Source organism: Cavia porcellus, unplaced genomic scaffold (genome assembly GCF_034190915.1).
Source record: "Cavia porcellus strain 051 isolate PalLab524CR breed Dunkin Hartley unplaced genomic scaffold, mCavPor4.1 scaffold_8, whole genome shotgun sequence".
Lineage (NCBI taxonomy): Eukaryota > Metazoa > Chordata > Mammalia > Rodentia > Caviidae > Cavia > Cavia porcellus.
The window spans coordinates 90,889,845-90,911,267 of record NW_026947491.1 but is presented as its reverse complement, the minus strand read 5'-3'; the positions used below and the strand labels follow the sequence as shown (position 1 = coordinate 90,911,267).

Here is a 21,423-nt window from a genome sequence, read left to right as displayed (position 1 = left end):
AACATGAATTATCAGATAGAAAAGAATCAGAGACTACAAAAAAGCTCCAGATAGAAATTCAGGAGGTTAAAAACTCTATCAAGAGTGTGGGCAGCAGAAGTGACCGATGTGAGGGCAGTAGTGTGGACACTTCATCCTCACGTTGGTCACTATCTGATAATTCATGTTTCCAATCATTTTGTTTGGCTCTGCTAGCTTCTTGTTCATGTCTTTATAGACTCGCTAATCATTTTATTTGGCCGAATAGCTGTTTACTTATATCTTCTTCTGTGAACCTGCTAACTGCTTTACTGATCTACTTTTTATCTTCTGTGATATCATTTTCAATAATTTGAGTGTACATCTTTTGGCTTCTTCGCCTTTGATGCCTTATTGATTAGTTTTGGGAATTTTTGGTGGGATTTTGTTGGCTCGTCCTCTATGTCTCTATTTGTCTTTTGCTCATTTGTTTTTGTGTTGAGGCTTGTGAGTTGACTGTGTTGGGAAGCTTTATTTCTAACGTGGAGACATCTTTATTTAATGCCTGATGTTCAGTGCTGGCCCTTGGGCATCACCCTTAGCCTCTGCCTGTGTCCTAGGATTCAGCTACCTCTGCTTACATGGAAGAGAAGCTATCAGTGTATTTGGCCCAATACCCCATGTCCCAGGAATGGGCCACAGTATTGTCAGTGACCCCAAGGTGATCTAGATACTGACCTCTCCAGAGATTTATGTCTGTTATACACAGTCCCCACCTCCCACCGGTTCCAGGGAACACAGGCCAAGCTCTCTGTCATGTTCCCTTTGTCTCCCCTAGACTGGCTAAGGTGACGTAAAGGACCCCAGAACTCCTCTCCAATGGAAAGAAGAGAAATGTGGCACCTGCTGACAAATCTCTTTCTAGTGATATTCCGTCTTTTAAGTCACCATTTTGGTTTCCTTGTCTCCCTTTAAGAAGTCTAGAGTTGCGCAGTGGGTTTTAGCAAGTCCTGCATAGAAAGTCTCAGAGGATTAAAGAGTAACAGGAAACAATCACACTTGACGCAGCATCAGAGTGACCGGGTTGTCCCTATCTCTCCCTGAGCACTGTCTTTGTCCACAAACAATCTGGGGAGTTATTTCTTTCTCCCTGCTACCTGATACCAAGGTGAAGCAAAATGTTGCTCTGGTTTGCAGCTGGTGCATGTTTGTGCCCTTGTGTCATCCTGGGGAGGTCCCATTGGTTTCTCTCCTGCATTCTTCCCTTTTGGAATGGAAATGTTTATCCTGTGCCACTGTATGTCACCAGCGTTTCTAATTTTTAGAGGGGCTCACCCCTAAGAGTGGCCCTTAAAATTCAGAAATTTTGTACTTGAACATGTTAGGGCTGCTGGAAGGTTTCAGTGACTCTCAGAGATGAACTGAATGCATTTTATATAAAGAGATGTGCATGAGCCTTCAGGGTGCAGGGGCGGCCTGCCATGGTTACATGTGAAAACCTCCTCAGAGCCTCAGGCACTCAGAGGTGGTACTCGTGGAAAGTAGCTGGATTATGGGGCGTTACCGCTGGCTTGGTTCTGAGAGGTGGGACCTGGTTGGAAGAGGCTGTTCATATTTTGATCCAACAATGAGGACAGTGAATAAGACAGAACCGATGAAGCCCAATGGGTTTCGACTTTTTATTGCCCCAGGTGCAGTAGGCAGACTTCCAGGCTTTCACTGGGTTCCCTGGTCCCTAAGTGCCATTAATGACATCAGTGCAGAATGGATGTAGGCGGATACTGATCACACAGTGGATCTGTTTCCTTTCTGGGAGCACAGAGATCGGGACATAGATTTTAAGTAAGGCCAGTGTCAACTTCTCCATCTTCTTCTCCAGAGGCAGGCTTACCTCACCTTGGATTGGGAGTGTGTTTTCTCTACAGACAGGGGAGTGACTTTTATCACAGAATCTCTTAGGTGAATCTGGAAGTTGCTCTCTGGCTCAGAGGGAGAAGTTCTCTCTCACTTCTAGTGGTGTTTGCTGTGCAAGTAACCTTGAAAATGTGGCCCCGGCCATAGAAAGATCACTAGAACCACCTGCCAAAGGTCTTCTTTTCTAAATTCTGTATAAATTCATGAAACTAATTGCGTATTTCAAGAAATATCCTTGAAACCTATGGGTCTAGTGACCACTCTGATGCTGTACCAAGTGTGAATGTTTCACTGTTACTCTTTAATCCTTTGAGAATTTCTATGCAGGACTCACTAAAACCCACTGTGGGACTCTAGACTCAAACCTCATGGTAAGGATTCAGAAGGGAGACCAGGAGACCAAAACGGTGACTTAAAAGAGGGAGTGTCATTAGAAAGAGATTTGTCAGCAGGGTGCCACATTTCTCTTCTTTCCATTGGAGAGGAGTTCTGGGGTCCTTTACGTCACCTTAGCCAGTCTAGGGGAGACAAAGGGAACATGACAGAGAGCTTGGCCTGTGTTCCCTGGGACCAGGGGGAGGTGGGGACTGTGTATAACACACATAAAAAGCCAAGAGACTGGGAAGCTTCTGTGACTGGCACATAGGCAGATGGCCTCAGAGAGAACAACTGACCGCCTCCACCTGCAGGACAAATGTATGTTTTTCTTGAGATAGCAGGTGACGAAATGAGACTATAGGAGGCCTGGAGCCCTGGCTAAAAGCCTCCCATAGGGCTGGGGATTTAGTTCAGTGGCATAAGCACCTACCTGGCAAGCGTGTGGTCGTGAGTTCAACCCCCAGTACCAAAAATACATAAATACATACATACATACATAAAAGCCTCCCGCAGGGAATCTTCAAGGCACATATGAAATGCTGTGTCAGCAAAGTAATCAGAATTACTTTTTTTGTGACAGAAGACACCAACACTTGTTCACAGCTGTAGGATTCTCCATGAAGACCACCCACCTCCCACATTGAGGGCACTTAGGGGTGGATGGGACTTAGGGCTGGTGCCTTGGCTTCTCTCCTACCCTTGGCTTCTATCCTACTTTCAAAAGTACAAAAGTACAGGACAAGCACATTACCCAAGACAGAGATAGTGCACCGGAGAGTAAACAAGACTTACGTTTACATGTGTGCAAACCTTGCTCAAAATAAAGAGGCATCCTGATTTAAGCTACAGTGAGGTTTCTTTCTTCCTCTATGTTGGTAGAGATTTTTAAGTTTTGTAAATTCTCCTGGAAGGTTGAAGGCTTCATGTTGGTCCCACAGTAATGAATGTGTAAATGCTCTCGGCTTGCGTGGCTTATGTTGGCTTCAGGACACTCAGTGCTAAGTGGGGGGTTTGCTCAGACTGAGAGTCTGTTCATCAGACCGCGTGATGCGTGACTGAGATTTATCACGCCCGCATCCCTGTGTTCTACATGAGACTCTGAGCTAATTTGGTCTCGTGCTCCTCAAGCTGGGCACAGAGCAAGGCGCTGAGCTTCCCTGAGACCTGATCCCTTCCGCAGTCGCTCAGGCATCATCACCCACAAGTGGACAGGGTGCCTGTAGCGTTTCACATCTACCTTTCACACCTGTAGCGTTTCCTCATCTACCGCCAGGTCACAGGACTGTCAAGGACAGCTGGCTGCGGCATCGGACACAGCGATTGCCATTTGCGTCCATCTCCTGCACCCCTGTCCTGTTCCAGGTGTGGCCACAGCAGCACCAAGGAATGGAACAAGGGCACAGGTGGTCCTGGAGGGGAAGGAAAATGCTGCCTCTTACGCCCGCAGACTAGAGCAATACTGGAGCCAGACAAAGCCAGATACAGCTGCTTTTTTCAGCCCCTCTTATTGATGAAAATCTTAGAGTGAAAGTCAAGGTCCACATTGGACAGCCTTGAGCTCTGATTGTACCATCGGAACCTTGGCTAGAAACCCAAGTGTCCCGGGTACACAGCACTGTGTTTTCTGTGAACTCCTGGCAGCCGGGAGGAAGCCTGGCATGCTGATGAGGCCCAAGAACTCCTACACCATCGTTAAAATCCCTGTCTTAAAGACAGCAAAGCCTAGGCTTGAGCAAAGACACACTAAGGGCCGGGGATTTAGCTCAGCGGCACAAGCACCTGCCTTGCAAGCAAGTGGTCATGAGTTTGATCCCTGGTACGGGTAAAAAAAAAAAAAAAAAAAAAAAAAAATTGGTAAAGGCCAGGCAAATGTTTTTGTTTTCAATCAAAGCTTGAGACTTTTTTTTCTTGTTTTCAATCAAAGCTTGACTTTTTTTTTTTTTTTTTTGGCAGACGCTTGGTTTCCAGGTCAAAGAATCGTGGGAGGGGAAGGGGTGGGCTTCCAGCGGCCTCTTTTATTGGCCTGTTGACTCACGGCCCATTAACCTCACCTGGGTAAATATTAAGCCGATTCAGGGTCCCCATGCCCGGAAGTGTGCCTCTCCTGCTGCTCTCACTCCCAGGGCTCTGTGTTTCTCTTTTCCTGCCGGGGACTCGGGGCCCAGCTCACTTTCCTCATTGATGAAAGGGGGTGAGGAGCATTGCCCTGTCTCCTTGGAGCTCGCGCCCTTCCCGTCCTGGGCTGCCCCACTTCCCTCGGGAGCACCAGCCCTGCTGTCCAGTGCTGTCCTGTCCCTGTGTAGTCAGGAAGCCCCCGTAGGCAGCTGGCACAGGGAGCCATGTGCTGTTAAGTTTCTGATCCTTTAGCGCATGCTGAGCTCTGTAGGGAGACAGCTGGACCCAGCACAGTGTGGTGTCCTCGCCTGAGGGTCCCTGGGGCTCCAGAAGGAGCTGTGGGATTGCCATAGACGGCAATCCTGGTGACCCCTGTCTTAGCCTTTAGCCACCTGTCACCAAAGCACAGCAGGGTTCAGTAAAAGGAACTGAAAAAAACCGATCTAAGTGAGGATCCAGGCTATGTTTGTACCAGGAACCAGGAGGAAAAAATTCACATGATTCTTAGCCTCAGGCTGGGGCAGGTTTACTCCGGTTTCAGACAACCTGCTGTCCAGGCTCCTGAGAATACTCCTCAGTGTCCCTCTGTGTCATCGCCAGGCACAGTAGCCTTGGGGACTCTGGCCACTGCCTCTGTCTGGAGTGGGCTGCCAAGGGCAGCCTCCTGGTCCCTCCTCTCACCCTGCTGCGTCAGGACAACGCCCACCACCCACCCACCGGGTGGCTGTGACCCTGCAGGTGACACAACAAGACACGCCCTTGGCCAAGTTAAAACAATCAACCCAGAGCTGGCCCAGACTTGATGGGACTGTCGTTTGGTGCTGGAGCCAGTGCTGCTGGCAGCCAGCATGTCAGCCGTGGTCGTGGAGGGCAGAGGCTTCGGCCGAAAATTCTCGGACTTTGGACAGGTAATCTGGGGGCCACAGCTGCTCAAGGAGGAGGTTTGGTTGCCCAGGGAGAAAGAGGCTGCAGCTGGGTATGGTGGTGCACACCTGTGAGCCCAGGTGTGCTGGGAGGCTGAGGCAAGAGGATCCTGAGTTTGAACCCAGCCTGGTCAACTTAGTGACTTCAAGACTGAAAAAAATAAAAAAATTCTAAAGGGCTGGAAAGCACAGGGCGTGTGTCTGGCAGAAGGAGTCTGAGAAATAAAGTGTTGATATCTCCTGGTTTCCTGACTTCACCAAGAAGGCTGACTTCATTTGCAGAGGATGAGAATGGCCAGGATGTCATCAGCGTGACTGCCCTCAGGGGAAGCGCATCTGTCCTGGGTGGTTTTCAGGGAGAAGGAGCACTGTGTTAGGGGTTGGGGACCCCATGTCCAGAGCTGTGTGTCTTTGGACAAGTCACTGCCTCTCTCTGTTTCTGTTTTCTCTCTCTAAACAGGATGGGCTGGTTGTCCCAGATCTGGGGCAGGGGTAGGGTCTTTCTAGGTCTCTTCTGTGGGTGTGTAAAGTGCTCTCAGCTGGTTATGAAGATGACCAAATTGTCCTTTAGCTTGAGGACGAGAGAAAGCAGGAGGAGGATTTGGGAGCTTACTCTGGCTTAGAGAGGGAGGCGCCCCGCAGAGAGGAAGCCCCACAGGTGCTTGCCCTAGGTATAGGACACGGAGCCAGGAGGGTGACCTGGGGGTGATGACGGAGCGGGTGCCATGCTCCAGGATTTGCTGTCCTTCCCTCCAGGTGGAAAATGGCAGGGCACATTTTAGGATCTGAGGTACACTCATCCTCAGCCCACACAGGCAGCTCTCGGGGATGCTGGATGATGAGATCTCGGGGATCTCAGGGAGGACCTGGGTGTGAGGGTCAGAAAGAACTGGGCGGCGGGAGTGAGAGAGGAAAGGTGGGTCCCAGCCAAAGGGGCCTCACTGCAGAGACTGAGGGAACGGGGACCTGCTCTCAGGGAGCCAGGGCATCTTCAAGTCTTATTTCTATGGCACTTAGCAGATGGACAGTCCACAGGCATCCCTGCAGAGGACAGCGCCCCGTACAGAGGCGGGTCTGGCACATGCCTGGTGCAGCCTCTGCACTGACGCGGGTACTTCACTTTGCAGAGCTTCAGACTGGTTCACTGGAAAAGTAGGAATAAAAGGAGCCACTGCTTAGGGCCGTGTGAGGACTGAATGAGGCAAGACATGCGAATCTTTCTGTGCTGTTCCCAGAACACAGGGAGGCGCCGCTGTGTGTCTGGCTGGAACCGCCTGGTTTGTTCCACAAAATGTCCTGAACTCCAGCAGGGAGGACAGACTGGGACTCAGGCACTGCAGCCGGGGAAGCCCCGTCCTGGGAGGGTGCTGGTGGCACAGTCAGGAGACCTGGGCCTCTGCTGGGCCACTGAGGCTGAGTACTGGGAAAGTTTCGTGTTTGGAGTGAGGGAGCTCAGGGTGACATCTGTAAGATGGAGACAAACAGGATAGGCCTCTGTTAGTTTTCAGGACTCCATCGAGTTCTGAGGTCAGCAGGGAGGTGACGGGGAGGACCCCGACTGCTGCAGGCACAGGGTCCATCAAAGCTTTACTCAGGGGACAAGCACAACAGTCCTGCGGAATCACAGTGTGCTGGCAGTCACTCATCCAAGAGTGACGAGCACCTGTGGGTGCCAGGTGGCACGCTCTGTGCCCTGGCAAAGTGCACTCTCATATAAGGGAAAGGCAATCAAAAGTTAACACAGAGCCATGCGATTTAATTTCATATGGAGAAAATGCTGTGAAAACAGAGCAGAGCCATGGAGTAGGACGTGAGGAGCTTGGAAATCATCTACGAACAGTGAGGCTGGTGTTTAAACCTGACTCCGACCGCTGTGTACATCTTCACTGTAATGCCTCCTCCGGGGGAGAGCGCTGCAGCTTGGAGATATTTAGGAATCTTGTACTATGCTGCAGGGAGGTACGCTGTGGCAGAAGATACTGTTTTTAGTCACCTTACAGTGTGTGTGTGTGTGTAATCACACCTACAAATACATACCTTCCCATAACCCTTAAAGAATCAGAATTGAAAGTTAGGCCTCCTGGAATATCCTTACTAAAATCATTGCTTATCAATTTGAAATCTGCTCTTTTCTAAAGATAACAGAATGCATTGTTTAGATACAACCAAAACGAACATATCGTGTTTCTAATGTGAATGCATTCATTGGTGAACTATCAAAGTTCTTTCCTCCTGTCCTGGTTCTTTCTGTTGAGTTTGTGAGTTACTTTTCTCTACCTTGTCCCTACCCTGAATATACGTATGTATGCAAGTCCTTTTGCAAAGCTGTTGGGAATAAATTAGGTACAACTTAGGGGACAGTTAAAAACATAGTCAGGAAGAGTTTTGTCCAAGGTCCTTGATTGGCTGGATCAACACAGCAGTGTTAGAACTCAGAATCTACTTCCTGGGGACGATATATAATTTTAGGGACTTCTGTGAGCTTCCTTTCATTTAAAGCCCTCCAGGCTATGACAAGGCCAAGTGATTGTCCCAGGCGAATCTGCTACTGGAGGCCGAATCAGAGCACTGCCGTTGTGGGTCCCAGATTCAAGTTCAGAGTCTGTTACTCATTAGCTTGCTGTCTTTGGACAGGCCCCTAAACCTAGTGACTCTGTTCCTTCATTCACAAAGGAGGAGCGCTTACCCGGTGAGGACCAATGGGGGCTACATGCAAACCCTTAAGAAAAGCTGACTGGTGCAAGAGGTGATACAAATGAACTATTCAGACTACTCGGTGCGGCTCTGGGCAGTGCTGGCTCCCCAGTTGGGGGCAGTAGTAACACTGTACTAGCCCCTTATTCTAATCTAAACGTAAATTCGCACCCACACTTGAGAAAAGCTAAACTTTTAACACACAGCCCGCGTATCCATCAGCGGTTTTGAAATTTTCCATAGTTAAAAGCATCCAGAATGGTTTAGAAAGTGCAGGAGGACAGGGCGTGGTTCTTCTCGGCTGGGGTCCACTAAGCTGGACCTGCACACTGGCAGGGGGAGCAAACACAAAAGAGACAGGACTCTGTGAGTCATTTCTGGAGAAGATGGAGTTGGACTTGGTGATTGGCCGGACATGTGCGGGAGTGGGCTGGGGCTGGGGAGGGGACAGCAGAGGGACACCGAAATCCGAGCTACCCTGCAGGAGGCAGCATCTGTTGGTCAGGGTCAGGCATTAGCTTACTTTTCCTGTAGGTCAGCTGGAGAAAGCCGAGTTGCCGAGTGAGGCAGAGACAGAGCGGTCTTTGTCTTTCCGAGGAAAGCAGGGAGGCTTGGGGGTTCAGAGCTCTGTGGGAGGAAGGGGAGACACCTCTGCAGCCCCGAAGAGCACTCGACAGGCTGTGATTCACACAGAGCAGGTGGGGACCAACCTGCTCTGTGTGAATCACAGCCTGTCGTGTGTCCAAGCCTCCCTGCTTTCCTCGGAAAGACAAAGACTGCTCTGTCTCTGCCTCACTTGGCAACTCGGCTTTCTCCATCTCCTAAGAGCCCGTCACATCCCAGGAGTTATGCCCAGTTAGGGTCCGGATCACCTCACTAACTTTGAGGACAGTCTAAGAGATACCTTGTTAGCCACCAACTCAGAGGTCCCTAAGCGTCATCAGTACTGATGCGGTGTCTGTTATCGAGTCACTGGTGGAGCCTGCTGCTGCAGCCTCTCTGGCCGAGATGGTGTAACCTCCATTCTGCTCACAGGGGGTGACGAACAGGCAGTGTCCCTTCCCAGGTTTTAGGGACATGTATATGTTGGTGGCACACATCGGTTTTGGAAAAACACTTATCTTTAAAACTCAAGCGAATGTGTGGCGGACTCCGGCTCCCCTCTTCCTCTGGCTGTCATAGGCGTGTGGTCGTTGGGAGATGCTTGACATTTGTCGCTACTTGTTTAGAAGCACCCGTCTTCTGATAGAGTCTCTGTGAACCTTCATGCTTTTTGTGACTCTTTCTTGTTTTCAGCAAATGGTTATCTTAGATGCTAGCACGTAGGACTGAGTTCATCCTTCCTAAGATTTTTACCAAAAGCTTGGTGGTTATATTTCTTTTAACATTCTTTTTAAACGTGGCATTTGTCTTCTTTTTCATCATCTGAATTTGCTTTGGTAAGAGTTATGAGTAGCATGATTTTATAGTGGAGGGAGCCAAGAAGGTTCAGAGATTCGGCCTCTTCTAGGAAACCAGAAGAGAAAGGTTCCAGCCCACATCTCTGGATTCAGACGCCTGTGAATATTCTGAACACCTTCCACGTGCTTTCCCAGTGCTCCCCAGGACTCTTGCAGACTTATTTTATGTTTTCTCTTAGTACGTTACAGTTCCTGTAAGTGTGTCTGTTAAGTCAGGATTTTAGCTCCTGAAGGGGAGGCCTGTGGCCTTATCCACCTTCATGTCTCTCAAAGACACTAAGTGACTATGCCTTGCAGTTAGACAGTGCTCATTAAAAATATTAAACTTGTAGGACTGACTGGTGACATCTGTGCGTAACTGAAACTATCTCCTCTCTGTGGCTTATTTACCTCCCACCACAGTGTACGTTTGCACAGAATACACGGAGCTTACTGTATTCCAAGGCTTAACTAGCAAAAGAATTAACTCGTTTGCTGCTTCTTTGGAAGTTTCCTGGGAAGACTTCTCTACACTGTTGAGAACATGTTGACCAAGTGCTTCTGGTTCCACAGGAAACGAGCTACATTGAGGACAACTCGAGCCAACACAGTGCCATCTCCCTGATCTTCTCCCTCAAAGAAGAAGTCGGTGCACTAGCCAGAGTCTTGCGCTTGTTCGAGGTGAGTGGTCTGTCCACGCTTGTCCTGGATGCAGCAGGCAAGACGCAGTGAAAAGATCAGTGTGTCCAGAACCGGGACCTGGGCTTTCTCCCACCTCCCGCAGGAGCCACTGCACGATCCTAGTTAAACTCCATCTTCAAAGCTTCCCTGATACGGTGGTGCTGATAGTTCACGCCTGCTTGACTTCAGCAGGGGCTTTGTGATAAAGCTGCGCTTGCAGATTGCTAGGTGTATGTTGCAAATGGAAGCCTGAACAAGGTGAAACGAAAAAACATCATTAATTCTTTAATTCACCAAATCTTCTGTGTCCAGGCATAAGAAAATAATAAGGACCTTCCTCCAAGCAGATTAACCCCCAACTATGTTTCTGAGAACAGTTAATATTTTTTAAGGTTTTGATAGAAATAATTAAGGTGGTTCCATGACCAGTATGTACAAGAAGCTTGGGTTTATATGATTTTATCCAATTTCTTCATCATAGGAATTTTAGAGTCTGTAAACCTCTAATGTACGTAGCAGGTCATTCTAAGGGATAAATGCATATACTCTTTTCCAAGCTGACCACTGTGGACTCAATTTCAAGCATATCTATTAATATCTGAGAACTGAATTCAGGAAAAGCTGACTTGGGCTTTAGGGCAGGCGTGGCTTCTTAACCTAGATTTTGCCCAAGTTCTTTGTGAACGCTTTAGCTGGGTTTTCCTACCCGAGATGCTTTGCTTTCTACCCTTTTCAATGATCTCTCTGGCTGGTGGGCAGGCCAGCTGTCAGGACTGTACCACGGTGCTCTGTGCACATTCTTCCCGCGTTCCACCGACCCTTTTTGGATCTGGCAGAGGGGGAGGACCCCTGACACTCTCAATGCTTGGGAAGGGCCGGGGAGACACAGACAGGGTAAGGGGAGCTCTGTTTGAAGTAGTGGCGGAGCAGAGGAGGAGCGGGGAGGCCTCTCAGTGACAGACCCCTCTCACGTCGTCTTATGAAAGTGGAGTGAGTTAGAGGTTTTAGTCCTTATTTTTCATGGAAGGAGGCAGGAGGTTAGAGAGCTCCATTAATTGGCCTGCGGGTATCAGCTGTCAGTGCTGGAGTATTATTCGAGCAGAAGCATTCTGACTCCAGAATCTACCTTCCTAACGTGCTCAGCACTGCCTTGACGGGCTTTACAATTCCCAGGGCCACCACACCATGAAAGTGCACACCAGAAAGACGGAAAACAAGTGCTGATGACAATCAAGCTTTTTAAAAAATTTTATGCTACAGTCTCTTCCTTATCAAGTTATTTTGTTTGTTTTCCTGATACTGGGGACCCAGGTCCTTCGCATGATCTGTGTCCCAAGCCACCTTTCCCCTTTTCTAGGATTTTATTTTAAGAGTCTTGCTCAATTACTAATTTGTGCTGGAAACTGTGGTCCTCTTGCCTCGCCTTCCAAGCACTGGGCTCATTATAGCTGTGGGTAACCAGGTCCACTTGCCATGGTGTCTTTTATTGACTGTTCAGCTGTACTCTCCTTTCTTGGTCACTATGAGCCCCTCAGTTGGTAGACTGACAGCCACATCCCTGCTGATGGTGAGCAAGTCATCTCCCTGCCCCATGGGCTGCTGTGCTGTCCACAGTGACGGGTGGACCCCCAAGAGATTTCACCATCAGGCCTGGGGCCAAAGAAAGTCTCACGTGGGACTGAACCACATTTGCAGGTGGAGAGGGGACAGCAGAACAGGGGCCTCGCCACCAGCATGATGCTCTCCACCCTGGGCAGAGGGGAGCCAAGGTGGCAGGGTGAGGTCGGAGGGGGTGCAAGGTGCCAGGGAGCTGGGAGCTGGGAGGGGACAGAAGGCAGGGCTGTATCAGTCATGTGGCTGAGGCTCCCACAACCCAGCAATGCTCTGTTTTCCCACTGGACTTTGCTCACCAAACACAAATCCAGATACATGACTGAGAATTTCTAGAGGGCTCCAAAGAGCTGAAATACCAAGGGCCAGCCCAGCGGGACTGCATATGTCACCCACCCGGGGAGCCAACCTTGGCAGTCCTCTGGTACCGTGGATTGCTCTCTCTCCATGTCCCCGAAGCAAATTCCCTTACTTGCATGATGTACTGGGGTTGCTGTCGGTCCCCGGCATGGTTTCTCCAGGCAGGGATTTTTGTCTCAGCTGTCTTTCTATCCTCAGCAGAATTTTATACGCACTAATTGTTCAAGTGAGAACAAAATTAAACTTAAATAGAACAAAGGGAAGTAGAACCATTTTACTCTTTGGACCCCGAGTTCAAAAAAAAAATTTACCATGCATTCTTTAATAAAGTTCAAGCTAGGGAAGAACATGTAAGAATCCACAGAAGAATTCCTAACCCTAACCCTAATTTATTCCATGCTCTAGGAAGGAGGGCTCCTGCTCTAAATCTAGGCTTTGCGTAGATCTCCTTCCAGAGGGTACAGTAGGGAAGGGAGGAAGGAGTCACTTCACTGTGGAGGAAAAATGCAAAAGCCAAGTCTGTTTAAAAATAATCGAACCTGGCTTTCCAAAGAAAAGGTGTGTAAATGCCAGACCGAGACTAAGCAAAGTGTTTAGAGACAGACAGAGGACCTGCTGAGTGACAAAACAGGAGGGCCATAGCCTGTGTTGTTAGGCAGCTAATCACATCTCTCCTAGTGCGGTCATACCTAAGTCAGGGCTAACGCATTAACAGTAAACGGGACCAGATGTTTATAATCTAATAAACACACAATCAGCGCTATAACTCAATTTCCAGAACTGGGTGAGATATTCCTAAGAGGTGTGTGTGCACCTGTGTGTGGGGGTGAGGGGCAGTGTGGGGGAATTCTTTGGAGCATTATCTAAGATCTCATCTGGGGGCTGGGGATTTAGCTCAGTGGCATAAGCACCTGCCTTGCAAGCAGGCAGTCGTGAGTTCAATCCCTGGTACCGATAAAAAAAGTTAAAAAAGTTAAAAAAAAAATAAGATCTCATCTGCCTGAGTCACCAAAAGTGTTCCTGTACCCATTTTATGGAGGAGAAACCAGAGGCCGAAGTCCTAGTTGATTAATGAAGGGTGGGTTTGACTGTGTATAGACATATTTCAAGAGTTACATGGGCCAGCATGTCCCTTATACACTTATTAGCATCCTGGTAAAACTCAGATTTAAATTATAAGTATCCAAATTGTTGAGTTAAAGTAAAGAAACAAATTCTGGCATTTGTGGAACCAGGTTATATGATAAGCCAAGCGCCTGATAGTCTGAGTTAATCAAGAATCTTGATTCTTTTCCAGTTTTTATTAGCACAGATTGGTGTGTGGTCTGTGGCTTTCTTATTGGCAGATTCCTTGAGCCTCATTAAACTTGAGGGTCTCATAGAATGGATTAGAAAACAAGTTCTCTGAGGCCGGACGACTTAAGATCGCACAGCGAATGTGCAGAGAGATGGGTTTGAACCCGGGTCTCGGATGCCAGAGCTCTTGCCCACCCACGACAGTCTACCCCGCACCCCAGCACAGCCGTCTGGCACCTCTGAATTACACTGGGCGTCTGGGAGACCAAGCAGAGTCCGGGCCCACCCCCCATGCTTTGTGCGTGTGGTGTTTGTCTCCAGGATTTTCTTCTCCTTCTTCCCTCCTTCCTCAGTCTCTGCCTCGTTCCCTCCCTCCGACCTTCTTCCCTCTTTCTTTCTTTCCTGCCTCCCAAATTGAAAAATGAATCAAAGTACAAGAAGACTGGCCGCTCAGGTCTCCACGGCTCATTACAGCCACCGTGAACCCTTGGACCAATCCACTGCCCGTTTTTTCCCGTGTGACTCTGGATTCATGTTGTTTCTTTTTTTCTTTCTTTTTCTTTTTGCTGCTGGGGGTCGAACTCACAACCTCCGGCTCACCAGGCAAGCGTTTGAACCGCTGAGCTAAACCCCTCCCAACATGATGTTTCTTAAGATAAAACAGGAGAACTCTGAAGATAAAGCCAGGGTCCTTTCTCACCTTCTCTCAGTCCTGGTCTCCTGACTGCACACTGCCTGGCTAAGGCCACTTATTAGGGGTTCAGGGTCGCTCCGCCCACTTCCTTAAGATGCCAAGGTGATGATAACAGGTGCCCTACCCTGCTCCTCAGCTGGCAGCTCCATTGGTTGCTCAAGTTCAGGGCTGAGGCTTTGACTTCTCTGTATTCCACTTCCCCATCTGTACAATGGGAATAAAATGATGTCTGCTTCACAGAGTAGTTCAGAGGATTAAACCACTGAATCTCTCTCTCTGTGCATATATATGCACATATATATTATATATAATATATATATAGAATATATATTGCTATGTATTGAATATATATTGCTATCTATTTTTATGAATGTAAGGTTCTGAGATAAATACATGTTGGTTCATACAGGTCAAACATGTAACATTGAACTTGTCAAATACAGTTCTTAATATGATTGTATCTTATTTTATTTGTCTGCCCCATTATTTTTGGTATCAGGGTGATTCCTGTATTGGGCCATCACAGACAATTCTGTAGTGTTTATTTTTCTGCTACTTTTTGGTATGTGATATGAAAATGTTTTTCTGAGTGATCTACCCGGGAATAGAGGTGCTGATTCTTAGGTGTGGGCATTTTAGTTTTAATAGAAAGTTCTGCTTCTTTAAATGTCATCAGACAATTTGTGATGACTTTAGTTCAGTATAAGAATACTCATATACTATACTTTTAAGAACACAGGCTTATTATTAATTTTGAGCATAATAAATATGACTTCCTGCTTTAAATTTTAATTTCCCTACTGCTGGTGGGACAGGCTCTCAGTTCACATTTCAAGGCATTAGATTTTTTTCTTTTGTACATTGTGAATTATTCACACAATTTTTTTTTGCAAATCTATCTTTTTCTTACTGACTTTTGACATTTTGTATAATCTGCATTCTATTATGCATCTGGATTTTTATTTTTTCTTGAATTTTTCAATAATGCTCTTGGCCAGGGGTGGTGGTGCACACCTGTAATCCCAGCACTTGGAAGCTGAGGCAGGAGGATTGCTGCAAGGGTGAGGCCAGCCGGGGCTACATAGTGATATCCTACTGTCTCGAATGAACGCCCCATCAGGAGTCAGAACAGCTGTCCTAAGCTTCTGGTCTCCCTTCAGGACCTGTGCCCACCACCTGAGTCCCACTCGGTGTGGTGTGAAGTGGGAGGTGACCACACCCCATTCAGATGACCAGAGCAGTTAGGAAACCAGGGCTCAGCAGGCTCAGAAGCTTGCTCCCAGTTCACAGTCAGAGTGCCAGATCTGCAGAACTGGCCTGAGTCTGTGATTTCCCAACCCCGGGCTTATCATTTGTATCTGAGCAAAGCCATCTGACTTTGGAAAAGCAGGACAACAAACACCGTGCATACGTCTATGTCTCTGCACTGGCCGTGTGGGGTAAAGAACTGGGACGCGCTAGGACTCTGCCCACTCACAAAGATGTGAAAGACGTTAGGAGGGGAAGGAGATTCAGAAGCCTTGCTGTGAGACAGAGCCCCACACATGCTCTGTCCAGTGTCTAGAACGAACTGCTTGCTCGTTGACCAGCACTTGGTAGTGGCCAATGCAGGGTGGGAGTGGGGCGGAGCCCTCAGGCCCAGGCCAAGCCCGAGGTGGCCAGGACACACACTGGGTTCCTGGGCTCCTAGCATCCTCAGGAGTCACCGGGGAAAGGCAGCGCCGGGTGAAAACCACCACAAAACCTTTGAACTGCGTGATGTTGTCTGGTTTTGTTTCAGCAGCGCTGGCTGTGAGCCAGGGGGCTTTCTACTGAGCTGCACCCCAACCTTTTCTTTTTATTTTTGAGACAGGGTGGTCTTGCTAAGTCACAAGGCCGCTGAGCCCGGGCTCATACTGTCCTCCTGCTTTGTGTGGTGGACCCTAAATTCCTGGACCTTATGCCATAAAATGAGAGGGAATTATGCTGAACAAAACGAAAAATTCAAACTGCTCTTTAGGGTGGTGTTTCCTAAATGATATTGTCATCAACTATACATTGTTTGTGTATGTTTTATCAGAAAAGAATTCCAAGAGTGAATTCTGTACCTAGAGGTTCAAAACTACGCGAACATCTCAAACCCAGAAACCCTGCAGGGAACAAATCTGCTCTACGTGGTCACACGCAACCTCACCCCAATGCCCTGGCTGTGAAACCTTTAGAGATGCCCCTAACATCTCCAGGTGTCCCCGTTCCTTTAAGCTTACATTGGCTCAGAGTTATGAGCTCCAAACTATCAGCTATGGCCCAAGTTCAAGGCAGGCAAGATTAGAACAACACTGGTCTTAAGAATTTGCTGATCAGAGACAAACTTTTGATCCCAAACCCCAGTTACACCACTTAGTAGCTGGGTGACTATGGGAAAGTTATTTCACATCCTGGTGGCCTGGGGTCATTTAAAAAAAAAAGGATAATAAGAAGCCTAGATTGTAATGTTACTGTGAATATTAAATGAATTAATTTGCAAAACGTAATTTATTAGGACAGTATTTGGTACACGGTTAGGATCCAAAAAATGTGTGCTCTGGTTGCTTCTCTGTAGAGGGTCACAGAGAATGAGGGACTCTTAAGTTCTTGGCCTTGGGTATTGAGGATTCAAATGTTCTAGCGTTTCAAGGCTGATGATTAGGACCATACCAACACCCCAGCCCGCCAGGCTATCAACAGCGTACCTCTCAGTAGATTATTCTTCTATTCTTTGCCATTTTGGTTTCCTTATTTTCCATACTGGGTTGAGCCAGGGGTAGAGGGTCCTCTAGCCCGAGCTGTATCCCCAGCCTTTTTTGCCTTTTTTAAATTGTGAGACAGGTCTCTGTAAATGTCTCAGACTGGCCTTGAACTTGTAATCCTCCCGCCTGAAGCGCTGGGATTACAGGTGTCAGCCACGGTACCTGGCCCAACTCTCGGGTTTTTGTGGGTATGTTTAAATATTTTCCATAGCTCCTTATTTTTTAGTCTCCACTGGCTTGTGTCTCGTGCCTTCTTAGGAATGTCCTCTCCTGAGAGTTCTTACTGCAGGTGGCTTAGTGGCGAGCTATAACCTAGAAGGGAGCTCCTGGAGGAAGAGGCCAGGAGGAAGTCTTCCTCGTGCAGGGCTCCCAGTCCCCTTCTGGTGTGCGCCAGGGGAGGGAGCGAGCAAGGGTGTGGATATTCAGAGCTCTGGGTTCTGGTCCTCTTGGAGGTGCTCAGGGAGGCTCGGGAGCCAGCTGAATGGCTGGGGACACAGCTTCAGGCGACCCAAGTCACCCAGGGCTAGATGGGTGCAGCTAACTCCCCACCTCTGCCTGAGAGTGGTCTTTGGAAGCCAACAGGAAAGTCCTGATCTTAGGACCTTAGGACTGGGGGATGGTGGGGTGAGCCTGACAGTCACCCCCTGCCCCGTCCAACTGTGTTAATGGGTGATGACCACGGAGTAACTGTGAGCAGCTGCTTAGGGGAGCTCAGAGTGGGGTGGGCAGCCCCAGCCCAGAGCCCAGGCGCTGGAGGTTGGGGAGGTTTCCTGGCCATGTGAGGCCTCCACTGAGACCTGCAGGGCTGAGCAGTGGAAAGGGGCGAAGTCAGTTCTAGAGTGGCTTACAGAAGGGGAGAATAGACGGCGGCCAGGTTATGAAATCCCTGCCTCCTTTCCCAACCGCCAGGCTCGCGCTGCTGGGGGCAGAGGGTCACCAAGCAGGGACACGCCACGTGCCGCTGCAAGGCTGGGACCTGTGGGGCCCGGCTGTGACCAGGGCCTGGCAGAGACTCAGTCACGAGGATTGTTTCCACCCCGGCCTCGGGTCCAGAGCAACCACGAGCAGGAAAATATTTACCAAGAACCTGCCTCCCTTAACAAACGAGGATACAGGCATTTCGCCGGAGGGAAGAAAGATGTTTTATAACCCAAACGGCATTTTTATCTACTTGAACACCAAAATTATACATCATGATATAAAGAACACACGGAACTTACGTGCTTAAGCAACAAACCGTTGTAGAGCAAAGTGAAGCCCCGGCTCCCCGAAGCAGCCCCGAATCGGATGCCACCTTGTTGCTTTCCCGTGACGTTTCACACTTGTCTTTTACATACGTTCCCGTCACCGATATGATGCCAGAGAGAGGCCACCTTTAATCTTCGTAGTATTAGAACCGCATTGTAATTCTCCTGGAGGTTTTGGTTGTTTCTGAGATCCTCCACCCTGCGGTATGAAGCCCTTGTTCCTTTGCTCCCCCCTCCGCCACTCCGTGTGGTTATCTGTTTCCTGTTGGTGGATATTGAGGTCACTCTGGTCATTTGTCCACGCAGTGTTGTGCTGAACGTTTCGCTCGGGGCCGATGACTTCCTCCCGGGGCAGGGGGCTCTCCAGTGGGAAGCCAGCGCTGTATTGAGCTCCTGGACACTTCCTACCCAGGTGTACCTGGGGACGCACAGCACCTGCAAGTTTTCTTTTGCAGTGTGACCTCACATTGTGACAGCCTGTGGCTGACCCAAAGCACTCGGGTTGGGTTGGCTCTTTGGTAGCCCAGGCTAACGCGGGCCACAGGGCCTTTTTGATCCTCCATGTGCTATGGTGAAAAGTTGTAGAAAGAGGAGCAGGACAAATCAGCGCTGATTTTCACTGGGCCTCGATCGGAGCCTGGATGTCAGCTGCTACTCCGGCTGGCGCAGGGAAGAAATCTTCACTGAGCTTGCAGACACCTGACCGCCTGAAAGAGAGGCTGGGGGGCTGCAGAGGCAGCACAGTGAGAGAACACAAAGGGTGGGGGTCCCCAGGGTGAGGAAAAGCCAGGCGTCCAGCTGGAACCTTCCGAGACTCTTTCTCCGGGGTAGAACGGACTTAGGGGGCACTCAGCAGAGGTCTGGCCTCCAGCTTAACTGCACTCTTGAGGTATTTTTAAATTTTCACTAAGTTTCCATAGTGTTATTATGTTTATTTTGAACACAAAACAACAGAAGTTTAGAATGGCTGATTCATGTATCCAAAGGCCAGGAGAAGCAGAACCAAACTGGAACCGGGGTAGTCCCAAAGCCCACACTCTCCCACCACGCCGTCCTCCTCTTCCCACAGAATCGTGGTAAAGGAGCCAAGGTCCCTCAGCTGGAGGTCAGTTTAACATCAGAGGTGACCGTCATTAGTAGTGTGGTGAATATTTCAAAATAGCAAAAAGAGGATTTCACATTCTCGCTGTAAAGAAGCCTTAGACATCTGGGGTGGCAGCCAGACTCATTATCCTGGCTGGATCCCCCCGCAGTGTGTGCTCCTGTCAGAGCACCCTACTGCACTGCAGAAACACGCACGGTCACCACAAAACGGAGCTTAGGGAATCCGGGAAGGCAAGTCCATCGCCAGCAGTGCGAACTCTGTGTTTTCACGCTTCTTCCCAGTCCCTCTGTGCAAAGAATTTTCTCAAGGATGGAACTTACGTGCTTAAGCACTAAGAAAACACTTGTGATCCACCCTTACTCCGTATTTACTGCTCCAGAGCCCTGATTTACCAAGATTTTACACTGATGCTCTTTATGTACTTGTCAGCTTTGGACAAATCAGGAGATCATTTTCGGCAAGCTTAACCCTCAGCTTACCTTACCTTTGCATCTTTCCTGCCCCTCTCAGAGGTCCCTGGCAGTAATGTAAACACTTCCCCTTTCCTTATTCCGCACCAAAGATGTAGGGAGTGGGTCTGGTGGGTTTGCAAATCTGCACAGAGGCCTTGTTTACAGTAGAAATGTGTTATTGCAAGCCTGGTTCAACCAGGCTTACAAATTAACTTTAAAGCCTCTGCTAGCAAGAAGAGATATATTTGTTTCTAAAGAGCTACAGTAATAAGCTGGAAAACCTTTGATAAGGAAATTGCATGTCATATTTGAGGGTTAACTATCAACAAACCAACTCAAATAGGAAAAAAATAAAGAATTCCACCAAGTGTTTAGTGCATACTTACACCAAAGACTTCTCTCGAAGAATACTTTTTGCAAGTAAGTAGAAGCTTCACCTGATGTTATCATAACTCATTTTGATGCATTTAATGTAGTCTTTTTTTAGGGGGGTGAATCTGGACACAACTTTTAGATATGTTTTGATTATCATGTACTTATGTCTGTCATAGTTTATCAAGTGGTTTCCATTATAAACATTTAAGAAATAAATTCAAATGTTTGGGCTGGGGATTTAGCTCAGTGGCCCAAGTTGCCTGCCTGGCAAGTGTGAGGTTGTGAGTTTGATCACCGGTACAAAAAAAAAAATGACAATAAAGTCAAATATTCATATGATAAATGTTTTCAGAAAAGATGAACCATGAGAGGAAAACAAGAGGAAATAAAATCACCCTAAATCCGTCAGCCAGACTCTGCCACAGTTAACATACTCTGAAGTTATGCTAGCAAGCACTTTGCCTTACGATTCTGCCAATGGATTGCCAGTGGTCACATGATCTCCCACTGGGCCATTACACTGGGATTCACTTAACCATTCCCCTATGGCGGGGCTCAGTTAGCTTAGAAACTGTGGTGAAAAGCTTCTCGAGCTTTTCTGTAATTGAGCAGTCTAGCCTTAGGAGAGCAGAGCCACAGGGTATAAACTGTTTTGTGACTGTCCCCAAAGTGAGACTCCTTGGAAGCAGCCATTTCAAGAGATGGTGCATGGGAGGCCAGCACCCCTAACCTATGATCTGCCAGCCAGGGCTCCTCCTGTCCTGCGCACCCCTAACCTGTGATCTGTGGCCAGGGCTCCTCCCATCCCGTATACCCCTAACCTATGATCTGCCGGCCAGGGCTCCACCTGTCCTGTGCACCCCTAACCTGTGATCTGCTGGCTAGGACTCCTCCTGTCCTGCGCACCCCTAACCTGTGATCTGCTGGCCAGGGCTCCTCCTTTCCCACAAACTCCTAACCTGTGATCTGCGGCCAGGGCTCCTCCTGTCCTGTGCACCCCTAACCTGTGATCTGCCGGCCAGGGCTCCTCCTGTCCTGTGTACCCCTAGCCTGTGATCTGCCGGCCAGGGCTCCTCCTGTCCTGTGCACCCCTAACCTGTGATCTGCTGGCCAGGGCTCCTCCTGTCCTGTGCACCCCTAACCTGTGATCTGCTGGCCAGGGCTCCTCCTGTCCTGTGCACCCCTAACCTGTGATCTGCTGGCCAGGACTCCTCCTGTCCTGCGCACCCCTAACCTGTGATCTGCTGGCCAGGGCTCCTCCTTTCCCACAAACTCCTAACCTGTGATCTGCGGCCAGGGCTCCTCCTGTCCTGTGCACCCCTAACCTGTGATCTGCCAGCCAGGGCTCCTCCTGTCCTGTGCACCCCTAACCTGTGATCTGCTGGCCAGGGCTCCTCCTGTCCTGTGCACCCC

At 48.8% G+C, this 21,423-nt stretch overlaps 1 protein-coding gene across 1 annotated transcript in view; it reads left to right on the top strand.

The window, feature by feature from the left end:
• The first annotated feature begins 4,968 nt into the window (after window positions 1–4,968).
• The window catches only part of Pah (phenylalanine hydroxylase), a 59,294-nt gene continuing 42,839 nt past the window's right edge, over window positions 4,969–21,423 (top strand). Inside the window, exons 1-2 of the mRNA XM_003476068.4 lie at window positions 4,969–5,273; window positions 9,995–10,102. Coding sequence (XP_003476116.1) covers window positions 5,214–5,273; window positions 9,995–10,102 — 168 coding nt within the window. The 5' untranslated portion in view covers window positions 4,969–5,213. The remainder of the gene's footprint in view (window positions 5,274–9,994; window positions 10,103–21,423) is intronic.